This window comes from Aegilops tauschii, chromosome 4 (genome assembly GCF_002575655.3).
Source record: "Aegilops tauschii subsp. strangulata cultivar AL8/78 chromosome 4, Aet v6.0, whole genome shotgun sequence".
NCBI lineage: Eukaryota > Viridiplantae > Streptophyta > Magnoliopsida > Poales > Poaceae > Aegilops > Aegilops tauschii.
In genome coordinates this window covers 313,448,967-313,463,584 of record NC_053038.3, presented here as the reverse complement: position 1 = coordinate 313,463,584, position 14,618 = coordinate 313,448,967, and the positions used below count along the sequence as shown (strand labels likewise).

Below are 14,618 nucleotides of genomic sequence, written 5' to 3'. Positions count from 1 at the left end.
GTCTATCATTCTCTCCAACATCAAGAACGAGGCAACCCGTTGGGTCACCACCGGCGCGAAGCACTTGGCGAACATCATGCCACGAGAGTAGAGGCTTTGTAATTTCCTTTCGCTTTTGTTTGTAAAAGCAACTCTAAAATCTTTCTTAATTAATGGATGAGGCAAATATTTTGCCTCTGTTTAAACAAACATAAATTTTAATGTTTCGAAAATTCATGAAAAAATTGCGAATGTTCAAAAGACGTGTGTATAAACCCTAAAAAAGTTCAAGTCCAAACTCCAAATATAATGAATATACAAAAAAGACAAATTTAGCATGAATAGTGTCAAAAGGGGACAAAAGCAAAAAATGACATTATTCACATGTGGATTTGTCATCTTTGTATCTCCATGTATATTTTAAATTTGGATCTGAAAATTTTAGGGGTAGTAGACATATGTCTTTTGACCATTCACAATTTTTTTTTGCAGAATTTTTTAAACATGTAAAATTAAATTTATGGCATGGTATCATATGATGTTTGGTATCACAGGATATTTCCCCGTATAGCGGGACTAGTGCTACCGTGCTACTCCCTCCGTTTTCAAATATAAGTCTTTTTAGAGATTCCAACAAGTGACTGTATACAAATGAATCTACATTTTAAAATATGTCTACATACATTCGTATGTTGTATTTCATTTGAAATGTCTAAAAAAAATTATATTTAGGAACGGAGGGAGTACAACACAGGCTCTTTCCCTCTGCTACCGATATCCTGACTCCTCCTTTTATAGCAGTGCATGGGTGTCGCCTGCCGTACATCAGCATAACATCTATAGACAAGTTCCAATGCTTGAGCCTTGTTTTGTCATTGTGCGCAGACATAGACTCACAACTTTGGCTTCTTTGCATAGTCATATTTTTTGCTTAACTCCTGTTCTTGCCTTCTTATGCATATACTCACATTTTTGGCTGAACTCGTATTGCTGGCTTCTTACATGCATGCAAAAACTGAGTGTTTCTGCTGATTGTTTGTGCTTTATTCATGCGATGTTTTATTCATACAGAGTTGATCGTCCAAATTCCAGCGAGTACACATATACAGGACAGATTAACATGCTCTTTATTTCCGGACTAGAATGATATTCATTCTTAACAGGAGGCAAAATGCCGAAGCACATAGCTTAAGCCTTTCTTATGTGTGCACATGAAAGATACAGTAGTGAACAATGCTCAACACAGGCAATAGTACTCCCGTACAAAGTTGAGTCACTTATTTTGGGACGGAGGGAGTAAATGATAGAGGGAGTCAACGATGGTTGTGCGAGTAATCTTGATCGCCCCGTATTCAAATGCTAACAAAAACAAGGTTATAATCCATGGAAGATGCTGCTTGTCTAATCAGTGGCATGTCTCTTGGTGAATTGAGTTTATTCCATGGAGGGGCCCAGGAGCGATTCTATGGCAAAATTCAGACGCGGACACCATATTCAGATATACGGTTCACCCTTTCTTCCAGGACATGTCTCCGGTTTTTCAAATCAGAGGCCATGGAAGCCACCTGAAAGATGAAAAGAGCATGCTAAGTTGAAAGCAACTTTTCATAATAGTCAGTGAATAAGTATTTTTTTACATAAGAGCTATTTCACTTGCCTCTGCTCGTAATTCAAGAGACTGTCTTGTAGGAATAATTCTTAGTTGATCCATCAAACCTAGGGCCACAAGAACAATATGGAACAAATTTAATAAAGAAAACGGTCAAATGATGTGTATAGCCTCTTATTTACAGATACATTGCTTCAAAGTTTATACTAAAAAGACCATCAACCTTTGAAGAAGAATTCAATACCTGCAGCTGTGGATTCTGCTTTGTAAATAGATCTTATAACGGACTGGATTTGCTTACCAGTAGATCTGCAAAATTCATTAGCATAACATTTAGATGTAGATTATTCTCAAGTATGGCGTAGTTCAAGGAAATGACAGAAGATGATTAGAAAAGCACCACATGTGTACTACCTCAAATCAGTTCGGCCACGCTGCAGATCACTTTCACCAATGACTACTTTGTCCAGGGTGTATTTGGAATCCTTTCTCAAGCTCTCAATAGATGTTTTGTATTCGATCATACTTTGTTCAACATCATTCAGTAAATCCTATAAAAATTATATGTGAGGACATCATCATATACATCCGTGAAGGAAAAGAATGTATGCATGTCATGGTTCTCATCTTTATGCCCTTGTTAGACAAGGTTGGTAACAGAATAACTGAAACTCAGTCATGACTATGAAAACAGAAAGTATTTGCCAGCATGGGCACTTGGAGAAACCACTGTTACATGATTCAACTGTAATGAAATAAATGGATATTCAAAAGTACTGAACAAACGAAACCTAATATGTTACAGATGTTCAATAAAATTTAAATTAGCATAATCAGAGTTGCGGGCAATGTACCTTCTCAGTTTTAAAACGACCCAGAGTATTGCGGTATAAAAATCTCCGAGGGCCTGATGGTACAACATTCATTAGCTTTGAGACAAAAGAAACCATTGTTCTATCAAAGAAAACAACCATATTTCAGTTGAAATAGGGAGAGGACCACTTTTGAGCTATTTCTTGTTAAGTTGTAGGAGGATACACTTGCAATGTGTTATATGTAACTGCACAATCCTAATAAACCTAGCGCACAATCCACACAATTAAACTCAAACCTCAGCCCACTTGTTAATCTGCATAGCATTCACAAAACCCAAATTCTGTTTTGGCTTTTCTTCTATTGCTTGATCCTTGACCATTGGCAAGGGCACTGTGATCTGTTTAGTTATGTTACCATAAGTGTATCAGTATTGGGGCAACATGGTTAACGGGATATGCCTTTTTCCCAAAATGCTGATATGGTATATGTTTAACTCTAAAAATGAATAGCAAAATCATGTGGCATAGCTGGACATCAAATGCCAGTTGCTTAGGGTCAGTGGTCTGCAGGAGGAACAGTTGGTGAGACGTTGGGATGGTGAAAGGAATTCAATACAAGCTTGCCTCCGGCTGGGGTGTCTGGCCATCGCTACCAAGGGGCAAAAGGAGGAAGGATGGGACTGGAAGTCAGGACAGAGGGGGCAAGAGAATCAAGTCAAAGTAGAGCACAAAACAAGGGAGGGCTTAGATAATCCTTATTTGACTAGGCCGCATCCATTTGTACTGTATCCAATATGCATCTAATTTGCGTGCCTTTATTCTAAATTTTAATTCTTCCGATACTGGTTGAATAAATATCAAACGCGTATCGGTATCAGATACGTATCCAATGTAGATATAAAAGCTTTGCAAGTAGTATCGGCGTTTCATAGCCGGGAAGAGAACATCGACCACTTCAATGGATCAGTGCCAAATACAGTACCCCCTGACATGCAACTTGTGCACAAGGGTTTGTCAAAAGTTATTTTATACTCCTTCCGTTCCTAAATATTTGTCTTTTTAGAGATTTCAAATGGACTACCACATACGGATGTATCTCTACTCCTATAAAAGACTCAGTTGGTGATGATGGTGTGTCTGGCATCCATCATTTCTGACCACTAGATCTGCATCTAACGACTGTGATGTAAGTTGTGGCCTTTTTGCAACAATATCCCACTTCTCTGCTCCAATTTACAGAAAACCCCTTAGTATCTTGAAACCAACCACATTCCTCCCTTACCTCATCAAAACAGCCCAAGAAATATATTTTGAATGAAACATAAGATATTTTTAGTGATATATGTATATCAAAACTAGACTGTTTTCTTTCAAATTTGTGAATATGTATTATTCTACTTTGGATCCACTGCAGCGCACGGGCACATTGCTAGTATAGACATATTTTAGAGTGTAGATTCACTCATTTTGCTCCGTATGTAGTCACTTGTTGAAATCTCTAGAAAGACAAATATTTAGGAACGGAGGGAGTAAGTAACATGCCCGTTAGCAGACAATGCTACTAAGTACTCCCTCTGTAAACTTTAGTGATCTGAAAGGGAGGAAGTACTTGAGTAAATGACATGTGATTAAAATGCATCACCGGCTGTTTATTAATAATTTAGTAATTTCTCATGAAAGTTTCACCTACACTAAGTTCAATGGCAACTGATCATTTGTGAATCTTCAGACACATGATGAGTCTTAGGTTAAGATTAATAATTGGTAGCTAGACTACATGAAAAAAAAAAATCTTATGTATCTGGTGGCCAAACTCAAAGTAGATCTCCCACGTACCATTTTCCAGGTTTGCATCCCAACAAGGAATTAACAAACCAAGAAAAACCAAACAAGATAGAACCTGAGACAGATGGCTTGGCTTGATTCAAGCTTGGATCATCTCAGGTTTGAAATCAGATAAAGATATATGGAATTTCGCAAAAAAAAAGAGATAAAGATATATGGAAGCACCCCTCAACGGAAAGGAATTGCATACATATAGTGCATGTGCATAACCTCTGGCACCAAACTATAATAACTGATAGGATTTAAGAACTTTAACGCGACATGAATACTGCCTACACTCCAATAAATAAGATACAACATCGAAACAATGTTGCTTTTTTCTACGCAGGTGCTAAAAGAGAACTTCTGAAGCCTCCAAAGAAGAGATAATTCTTCACTAAAATTGTGATTGGTTTAGGAGATAACAAAAGTTGTATTTCAGTCAAAAAACAAAGAAGAAAACAACTGCAATTGCAACTGAAATAAATGTTCTTTAAGACTAATCATTAACCCGGACTACGAATACACATGAGCGAGAATGAATCAAATTCGCAGGTTTTGCGACATCAACTCTAAAAGGGAAATATATCTGATGATCTGGCCTGTTAGCTCCTGAATAGTATTTCTCAGGTCAAAATCAGTTTACACATTTCTGAACAACCGGATAGGTATGTGGAACATGACAAATGGAAAGAAACTTGGCAGCCTGTTGATGAATCATGTTCTCTGGTTTCAGGATTTGTGAAACTATATAGTTTTCCTTCAATCCCTGATGCGTATCGATGAGTCCCATTTCTGTCTATGTGCATATGCAAAGACATGACATAACCAAGTTTGTGTCTTAATATATAACATTCTGAGATCACCCTTAAAAGGAACCACACGGTTTGAGCCGATAAATTAATTTGCAACCTGTCTTTATGAACATTAGAAACAAATCTCAGTATGCTTTCAGAAAACTTGAAATATACCTCTGAACAAGATGAACCCTGCGACAGTGGCACATCCAATTGCCTCCGCTTGATGCTCGCTCGCAAGAACCAGCGCATCCGAAATAGTAACTAAAATGAAAATAAAACCAAGTATTGATTTGGGAACCATGATAGTGAGACAAATACACCCAGTGAAGGGGGACCGGGGGGGGGGGGGGGGGGGGGTAAGATGGCATAGCTCTTGCCTTTAGCCCTCTCCACAAACACATCCTCGTAGGCTTTGTACTGTGACAACAGCCGTGGCGCAAAGCTCTACAAATGCAAGCAGAAAGAGGGTTAGTGCGGCAGGAAAAGAAGGGAATTTTAGGAGTAAATAAAAAAAATACCATCTCGGTTTATCCAACAAATAAGTGTAGCCGATGCGAGTGCAGCTATACAAGCATCGCGTGCAAAGGGAATGGCAGTCAAATATAAAATCATTCAGGGACGAGATAGCATGCATCAAGGCATAGGTTTTCTATAGCCCCCAAAAATGGAATAGGAAGAACTTGGTAATTTTTGCCATCGAATCCTAACTGAAGAACACAAATTCACGCACACCATCTTAAAGACGAATTCGATTCAGTTATACACGTGATTCCATGCAACCTGATATCACATCTGAGATAAAGAAGGGCACTCAGAAACACGCGAATCCGCCCAAGATTTGTAAGAGGCATTGCAAGTTTCTGTAAGATTACGGGGCGGGAAGGGCTAGAGACCTGGAGCTTGCGGAGAGGCCAGGGGGAGGCGGAGGCGTCTTCCGCGCCTTGCGCCGGCGTGCGGCCGATCTCCGATGACGCCATCGACTGGGCTCCTGCAGTTTCTCCGGCGACCGTGCGTCCGCGGATCTCTCGGGCTCTCTCTCTCTCCTCTTCGCCCTTTTTTTAGAATCTCTCCCCTGTTCGCCTCCTCTGGCGTTCGCTTCCCTTTCTTCGGGTAGTGCTATTTTAGGCCCGTTCAATCGTAGGCCGAGAAGAGTTTCTTTTTTCTTGAACGGTGGGCCGAGAAGAGTTTCAAATGTTGCGTTGAAGCCTTGAACAAAAACAAAAGCGGCGTATGCATGGCCCGGTCCGTTCATGCCACGTACGTTGGACGCGCGCCTCTCTCTCTTATAAAAGAAAAAAAAAGTTACTCAAAAAAATTATAAAAGAAAAAAAGAAAAAGAAAAAAGGTGAGACAGGCGACTATATCGCAACAAGGATCCTAAGATATTTTACAAAAAAATTGAATCGAATGTATATAAACATATTTTCAGTGTGTCTATTTGCATTTCAGACTGTATGTACTCCATACTGAAATATTTAAAAATCTTATATTTATGAACGGAGGGAATACTTATACTTTTTTAGAAATGATGAGAGCAAGTAGTTAGAGGGTGCCCGAACCTGAGTGAACTTTCTGAGGCACCCACCGGCGTGGAAGCTTGCCGGGTGACAAACCCTCGCCGTGAGCAAGACGATATGACGAAGTGTGCATGATATTTTTTTTCCTGATTTTCCTTGTTTTTTAAGGGAGACCCATTTTTTTTGGATTTGTGAAAAAAAGGTTTCTCTAGTTTTTTGGGGGGTTATCTTAGCTCTTTTTCTTGTGCACAGGCATGCTCCCGCGGGCAGCACAGATGTGCTCTCGTGAGAGCACATGTTAATTCATGGTGTGTTGCTTGTGGAAGCACAAGTTTATTCATATTCACACCACGGATTAATGCTAGTTGCGAGTACTTGTTAATTCTCAGTGAAAGAATAAGTTATGTCAAAAAAGGTTTATCAGATATATCAACACAAAATCTATTTTTGATGGTTTCGACGTGAGAAAGGCAACGTTGAAATGGTTCATGATGAGATCATGATATATTTCTTCTCAAAAATGAATCTATAGAAGAAAAGAGCATGCACCAATCCTCAAATCCATTCCGCCTGTGGAAGAAAATGGCAAATATTCATTACGCCACTTGTCATCACCAGAGGCGTTTCGAGGTAACCTTTGCAAGGAACATCCCTTAACTAGTGATTTTCCGTGAAGGATGTATCGCTGATTCTTGACTGCATACATACCACGCGCGGTTGCCTAACGTCTGACGTGAGTTAGCATATTAAGAGCATTGAGGCGCATGGTTGGCTATTGAGCACTTTTGGAAGGTTAAGCCCGGTTTTGGGAACATTTGGGTTCTTTTTCTTTTTCATGTCAGTCTTTTCCACTATTGATTTTTACTGCTTTCATTTTCATTTTTTATTTTATTAATCCTTTTTCCTTTCATGTACATTTTTTTGAAGTTTGAGAGCATTTTTTTTAAATTTGTGAATACATTATAAAATTCACAAATAATTTTTTATTCACGAACATTTAGAAAATAGTGAATTTTTAATTTGTGAATATTTTAATTTTTTTAAATATTTATAAAATTCATGAAAAATATAAATTTAAAAACAAATTATGAATTGTTTAACATTTTCTGAACATTCTTAAAATTCTTGAACATCAACTTACTGGAAATAGAATTAAAATTCATGGTTTCTTTCAAAATCATAAATACATTTTTAAATCTGTGAATATTGTAAAATTTCTGAACATTGTGAAATTCAAGATTTTTATAGATTTAGTAATCAAGTGTATATATTTCATAAATATTTGAAATGCATATAAAAAGAGGGGGGAAGTGACAAACAACCAGCAACACCAGCCAGATTGGCGAGCTGGCGCAACAGGTGAGCCGACATGAGCGAGCGCTCGTTATGCACGCCGGGTCTGGCCCATTTAACAGGTCCTAAGTGTTAGCGGTCCTTCCATGAGGTTGCGTAGAGGCTATAATTTTTTTTTTCTCAAAAAAATAGCATATAGGCAATACATCCCCTAAAAAAAGAGTATAGGCGATACATATTAGCACCGCCCGCCTATCTCAGGCATAGTTAATACTTTTCAATTCATTTAAAAGAAATGCTAATTCTCAACAAAAAAATAGGACACGATTTTCCCTACATAAAGGTTTCTTCACGGTATATGTTCTTTTTCTCTCTAGGCCCCACTTGGGTGCTTTGTAACATTCTCCGCATGTCACCCCCGACTGTTCGCTCCTGGAACCGCTCCAGAGAGGCGATACAGGAGGCGGTTCCCTTTGCTTTCCTCAACACCGCCGGCAACGCTAGGTCCTCGTTCGTCTCCGTCTGCCGCTTCAACGGCGGGAGCGGGCGGGGACCCCAGCAGTCTCTGTCCGATAGAGGTATAGGATAGGCACAATTTGTTTTCAAAGGTGATGCATCAATGGTGGAGACGGCGCCGCGTCGAAATAATTTGCTTCTACTCGTCCTCCATCTCAGTGGCGCTCTAATGGGCGGCGTCGAGGAGCAGGTGGCTTGGTTTTCTTGCCGGTCTTCAGATCCGGTATGATTTGTGTCTGATGGTCGGCGCGCAACACTCTCTCGGGTGGCGTTGGTGTCGGCTGTTGTGGTTCCGTTTGGTGTTTTACAGTGGGGTGTGTGGATGGCAGAATGCATCGCTGTTCATCATCTTTGATCTCGTCGAATGAAGTTAACGATGCTGGGATCTAGTGGACACGGGGAAGAACCCCGGCTGACGTGCCACAAAGTCTCGGTCTCGTCGCTTGCAGCGGTCCGTTTCATTGGCTCGAAAAGCATCATTATATGCAAAAGGTGCTCCTCTAGATCTTGGTACTCTTTCTTCGACGTTGCCTCAGCGACGGAGGAGGACGATGGTGGGTGATGTTTTGGCGTGGCACAAGATTCTGCCCAAGTGAAATTAGTTTTACTTCTTACAAAGTCTTTGATGCAATATTGCAAGACATTTATGTATGTCGCTTGCGATGACCACATGTGTACTCTTTGTAATATGTTTGTCTAATGAAATGTATGTGGTTATTCCAAAAAAAAATCCACATGTACATCTATAAAAATAATAATTTCCCAAGTAGAAATTTTTGAATGAAAACTAGGAAAATGATACACAAATCAAACCTTGAATGAAGAAGATTTAGTTTTCCAAGAATCAGACACTTGATACCCAGTTTAAGGCAACAATAAATTTGAACTCGAGGCTCACGAATCATTGGAGATTCACTCATTTTTAGGCTCGACTCGAGAGCGACTAAAAAAGAAATGAGCTAAAAATAAACGTTTATGTAACTTAATAGTAAAAAAGATGATTTTGTGCAAACACTACACACTTAAATTTAGCTCGACAAGCTGACATACTATATTTATGTATAATGATCCTATTTTATATTAAAATTAACATCATAATTTATTATCATATATATTATGTACATGCTTTTATTCTTATTATCTACAAGAAAACCTAGAAGATTAATTAAGCGCATAGCAAATTTACGCATGAATATGCTACATGGTCATGCCCTATGCTAAGTATTTGTTTGTTGTGGCCTATGTAGCTGTCACTTTCGGGTCACGCAATGCCAATGTCACTGGCCCGGCGTTGTGATAGTTTTCATGAATATTATTCTCTCTGATCCAAATTAATTGTCGCAACTCTGGTACAACTTTAATATAAAGTTCTATAATTTTTTTTAATTTATTTGATGCATGTGTGCGAGTTATACGGCATAGTTAGTCAACGTTCTTGTAAAAACAGTGAGTGTACATTTGTGCAACCAAGTACCCAAGTAGCTCCGCCCACACTACGCCCATGCGTCAACACCACAGGTCAATTATCCTTCAGTCCCTCGCTATATATATGTTGTCACAGAATTACAAAAATACACACAATTTTGGAACGTCAACTATCACGGCTTTATAGATTGTCTCTCCTCAATTGAATGCATTCTCCGGCTCATCGATGGCGCCAATGTCACTGTGTTCGTCAGGGATACGCCAGCGAAAGGAACTCGTCAAAAGCCGTCCCTGTCGTCTCGTCTCTATTCCATGGATCAGACCTGTTCTTGGGTTTGCTCACGTTACCACACCATGACATGACAGCAGCGAAAGCTATCAATACAAATTTTTAGCCGGCAGGACAGCTTGAGAGTCTCCGTGGACTAGAACTCTCCGCTGCCTAAGCAACCGGGCGATGTGCAAAACAAGAAGCCACCAATTATTCCAAGGCGCCCACGAGTTTTAGTAATACCCGATAGAGTTGCGTTGGCATCAAACATATCTCTTCTCCGCCCGCCTCTCCTGCCGGCCCCCCTCTGATTCTTCTTCTTGCTCCCCACCTGCTTTGGTTTGCTTCCGTGGCATCCAAATCATCCATGCGCGCTAATTCCTCGGGTGTTCTTGAAGAAGCTCCATCTCTCTTATAGCTGCTGGTAAGTTCTTAACTTCATCCATCTTCATGCTAGTATGTTTTTAGTTTTAGGTTCAATGTTTTGGATAGGATTTCGTGCGGTTTTGCACTTTCTGTGTGAAGTTTTCAAAGTATCGTTAGCTCGCGCATCTATTGTTCTGTTGGAAAAGGGCCAGGGAACTTTGTTTCAGCCAGGAGAACGTGCGCGCTAATTTTCCCAATTTATATTTTTTTTGAGGCTCGGTGAAATTTTGCATCGTCGCACAACTATGCCTGATGGCGATTCTGTTCCTAACTACCTATACGCAGTTCTTGGTCGAGGAGATAGGAAATCTCAGGAGAAAGACATGGCGGAGGAACCCGGTGCAACTTCTAGATACTATTGCCACATGTGCTCGGTGATCGTAAGGCCAGAGCTGGGCGTCGAGGAGGTGAAGTGCCCGCACTGCCGTTCCGGATTCGTGGAGGAGATGGCCGATGGCCGGCGGAGCAGCAACGCCGTGGGCGACCGTGGTCCTGCCACAGGGGCCGGCCCAGACGACGCGGGCGCAAGGTCGGAGCTCGCGGTTCCGCAGTGGCCGCCTATCCTGATGGACCTCCTCGGCGTCTCCTACGGGCTCGACGGCGGCGACCTCGCGACCTTGGCGCGAAGACAGTACCGCCACCTCGCCTTCTTGCAGCTGCTCAACGCGCTCCAGGAAGGCGATGCCGATGCCGACGGCGACGCGCCCGACCCGGGGCTCGAGCGGCTCGTGCTGGTTAGCCCCGCCGACGCGCATGCCATGCTCGTGCCAGAGGGAGGAGCCAGCAATAGCGCCGGGGCCGGCAGGGGGGCAGGCCTGACGCTTGGCGAGTTGATTCTTGGCCCCGGGCTGGACTTGCTGCTGGAGTACCTGGCCGAGACCGACCCGAGCCGGCAAGGCACGCTGCCGGCGAAGATGGAGGCCGTTGCCGCATTGCCAACGGTAAAGGTAAGCGAGGCCGCGACCTGCCCGGTGTGCCTGGACGACTTCGCGGCTGGCGGCGAGGCCAAGGAGATGCCGTGCAAGCACCGCTTCCACGACGTGTGCCTGCTGCCGTGGCTGGAGGCGAACAGCTCCTGCCCCGTCTGCAGGTACCAGCTGCCCACGGACGAGGCCACGGAGCCGGCCGGCAATGGCGCCGAGGAAACCGCCGACGAATCCAGTGGCAATGCACGCCGCGACGTCGAGGGCGATAGCGACGGTGGAAGCAGTGGCAGGCGGCGGTGGCTCGCACGACCTTTTGGTCGTTTGTTCTCGCGCAGATCGAATGGAAGCTCCTCGTCGTCGCGATGAAACTAACAATAATGGGAATCTGTTTAATTTGTTTTAGCTGTCTACAGTCTAGCATCTTGTAAAGCTGGATTTGTTCATTGGTTGAACCGTAATACACTAGCTCATTCGTCTCTATGTCTGTGCTCAGGACAGAATTGCAAGATGCAGTAATACTAGTGTTAGGTACCCAGTACTACTCTCTCATAGATGAGTCAATTGCAAGAAACCACCACATTTGCGGCTAGGTTTGCACGAAACCACCAACTCGTTAATCCGTTGCAGAAAACACCGAAAAATTTGTTAAGTCGTTGCAAAAAGCACTGATCAGATGATTTGGCCCATTTAATCACTTTCTTACAAATGGGGCCAGATTGTAAGGAATTGATTTAGCAAAAAAAACACATACACCCCTAGATTAAAAAAACAAAAGCAATCAGATCCTCCCCGTGGAACACCGCTCTTCCGCCGAGGTGCCTCTGCATGCTCGCGATGCTTCTGCGCGCGGCGCCGGGCAGTGGCGCGTCCCTGCGGACAGGATGACGCTCAAGCTGGCCCCGTGCGCGGCGGCGACGCAGAACCCCAGGCCAAGGTGACGCCCGGCTGCTGCGCGCAGATACGGAGCATCGGGCGCAGCCCCAAGTGCCTGTGCGCCGTCATGCCGTCCAGCACCGCGCGCCAGGCTGGCGTCAAGCACGCCATCGCCATGACCATCCCCAAGCGCTGTGCCATCGCCAACCGCCCCATCGGCTACAAATACGGCCGTAAGTTTATTAGTTCTGAACTTCTGATGCTCGGTCGTTTCCTCTGTAGCAACTCTGTCCCTTGGAGCCATCGTCATTTGCTTTGCTCTGCTTTTGTTGTGCAGCATACACCCTGCCATGAGGAGCAGAGGCACCATCCGCCGCTGCGCTGCTTACCAACCTCTTCTCTGAAGTCCCAGCAGCAGCGGTGGTGCTCTTCTTCTTCTTCTTACTGCCGTGGCCGTGCTCCTGCTTGGAGTAGCCGGAGAATGCCGAGTCTTTGGTGCTGCTAGTACTCGTGCTTGGCCTTGGCGGCTTGGAGGTGGAGGGGCGGTGAGGGTCGCGGAGGCGCGACGAGTGGCGGTCGATGGCCCGGCCGCTGCTGCTGTCGACGCCGTTGCTGGTGGTGGTTGAGGCGATGATGGAGCAGAGCGGCGGCAGCGCGTAGTGGATTGCGCGTCGGTGTTGCACGGGAGGGTCTGATTGCTTTTTTTTTAGATCTAGGGGTCTATATGTTATTTTTTTGCTAAGTCAATTCCTTACAATCTGACCCCACTTGCAAGAAAGTGATTAAACGAGCCAAATCAGCCAATCAGTGTTTTTTGCAACGACTTAACAATTTTTCCGGTGTTTTCTGCGACGGATTAACGAGTTGGTGGTTTTCTGCAAACCTAGCCGCAAATGTGGTGGTTTCTTGCAATTGACTCCTCATAGATCAATGGAGGAATCAAATACTGTGGCGATTACAGGAGAGTTCCAGAAAGAAGAAGAAGTACAAAGGGGAAAAGATACACGCTACAGCCGCCGCCAGTTCTTTCTGATCCAAGCCAGGATACTCTATTCCACTTGCTACACTTGCTTATATCAGCTACTGATGGGTTTCTCTGGGCCGAATATGTAAGAGACCCACTGAGGCCGAGTGAACTTGTGGCACGGCCTCCTCTCTTCCTTGGGCCGTCCTGGTGCCACTCTGGCCTTCCTCTGCTTAGGTGTAGGAGGGACGCTAACCACCCCCCGCCCCCCTTTCTTCAGACACGACTTGTCCCCAAGTCGTAGCAGGAGGGAATCGCCGCCGAAGATCCTCCATGTCTTCCCAGGTGTCCGGTGTAGCCTTGGAGTCTTGCCAGCGGACGAGCCCTTGCTCTCGCATTTTGTTCGAGCCGCGACGCCATCTTGTGTCCAAAATCTCCACTGGAACATTAACCATATCAGTAAGTGATGGAAGGGAAGATGAGGCGCTCGCACCTGGGGTCAGCGCCTTGCGCAGTTGTGAGACGTGAAAGACTGGGAAAATCGATGATCCCTCAGGCAGCTGCAGCTCGTATGTAACCTCATTCACCCGGCGGGTCACTGTATAGGGCTCGAAGAACTTGAAACTCAGTTTGTGGTTGGCCCGGCGTGCTACGGATGTCTGAATGTATGGCTGCAGCTTGAGAAATACCTGGTCGCCAACCTGGAACTCTCTGTGAGTTCGTTTCTTATCTGCTTGCTGCTTCATGATTTGCTTGGCTCGCAGCAAGTGTTGCCTCAAGACATCTTGCATTTGTTGTCGTTCTTCCAACCATTCATTAAGCTCGGGAATTGGTGTTGCTTGCTCAGGGACCAGCCCAAGGTGCCGCGGCTCTTGGCCATAAACCACTTCGAACGGTGTCTTGTGAGCGTGGAGTGATACGTTGAGTTGTACCAGAACTCAGCCAATGCCAACCATCTGCTCCAGTTGTTGGGAGAGCTGTGGACAAAGCAACGCAAGTAGGTTTCGAGACACTGGTTGACCCTTTCGGTCTGTCCGTCTGTCTGAGGATGATGAGATGAACTCATTTTCAGTTCCACCCCTCGTAGTTTGTAGATCTCCTGCCACACTTTGCTGGTGCAGATGGCATCTCTGTCAGAGATAATGGCTTCTGGCATGCCGTGTAGTCTGTACACCTGGTCGATGTAGAGCTGAGCAATTGTCTGCGCCGTATAGGGGTGCTTGACCGGAAGGAAGTGAGCAAACTTGGAGAAGGTATCCACTACCACCAATATGCTGTTGTATTGTCGAGAGGGAGGCAATCCACCAATGAAATCCATGGAGACCAAGTCCCAACAACGCTTGGCGACTGGCAATGGATGGAGCAGCCCCGGATATTGTG

General features: G+C 44.1%; 2 protein-coding genes across 2 annotated transcripts; one reads left to right on the top strand and one right to left on the bottom strand.

Annotated features, from left to right (window-relative positions):
* Nucleotides 1–1,087: 1,087 nt before the first annotated feature.
* LOC109774723 (RGS1-HXK1-interacting protein 1) lies at nt 1,088–6,143 on the bottom strand. Its single transcript, XM_045227846.2, has 8 exons — nt 5,921–6,143; nt 5,405–5,471; nt 5,199–5,288; nt 2,443–2,495; nt 2,003–2,139; nt 1,833–1,897; nt 1,637–1,695; nt 1,088–1,544 (listed from the first exon to the last, which is right to left on the bottom strand). The coding sequence occupies exons 1-8, from the start codon at nt 6,002–6,004 to the stop codon at nt 1,455–1,457; spliced, it is 645 nt and encodes a 214-aa protein (XP_045083781.1). The 5' UTR covers nt 6,005–6,143; the 3' UTR covers nt 1,088–1,454.
* A 3,976-nt stretch (nt 6,144–10,119) lies between these two features.
* On the top strand, nt 10,120–11,878 carry LOC109774724 (E3 ubiquitin-protein ligase SIRP1). The gene is made up of 2 exons (XM_020333485.4): nt 10,120–10,473; nt 10,761–11,878. The coding sequence occupies exon 2, from the start codon at nt 10,799–10,801 to the stop codon at nt 11,765–11,767; it is 969 nt and encodes a 322-aa protein (XP_020189074.1). The 5' UTR covers nt 10,120–10,473; nt 10,761–10,798; the 3' UTR covers nt 11,768–11,878.
* The last annotated feature ends 2,740 nt before the right edge of the window (nt 11,879–14,618 follow it).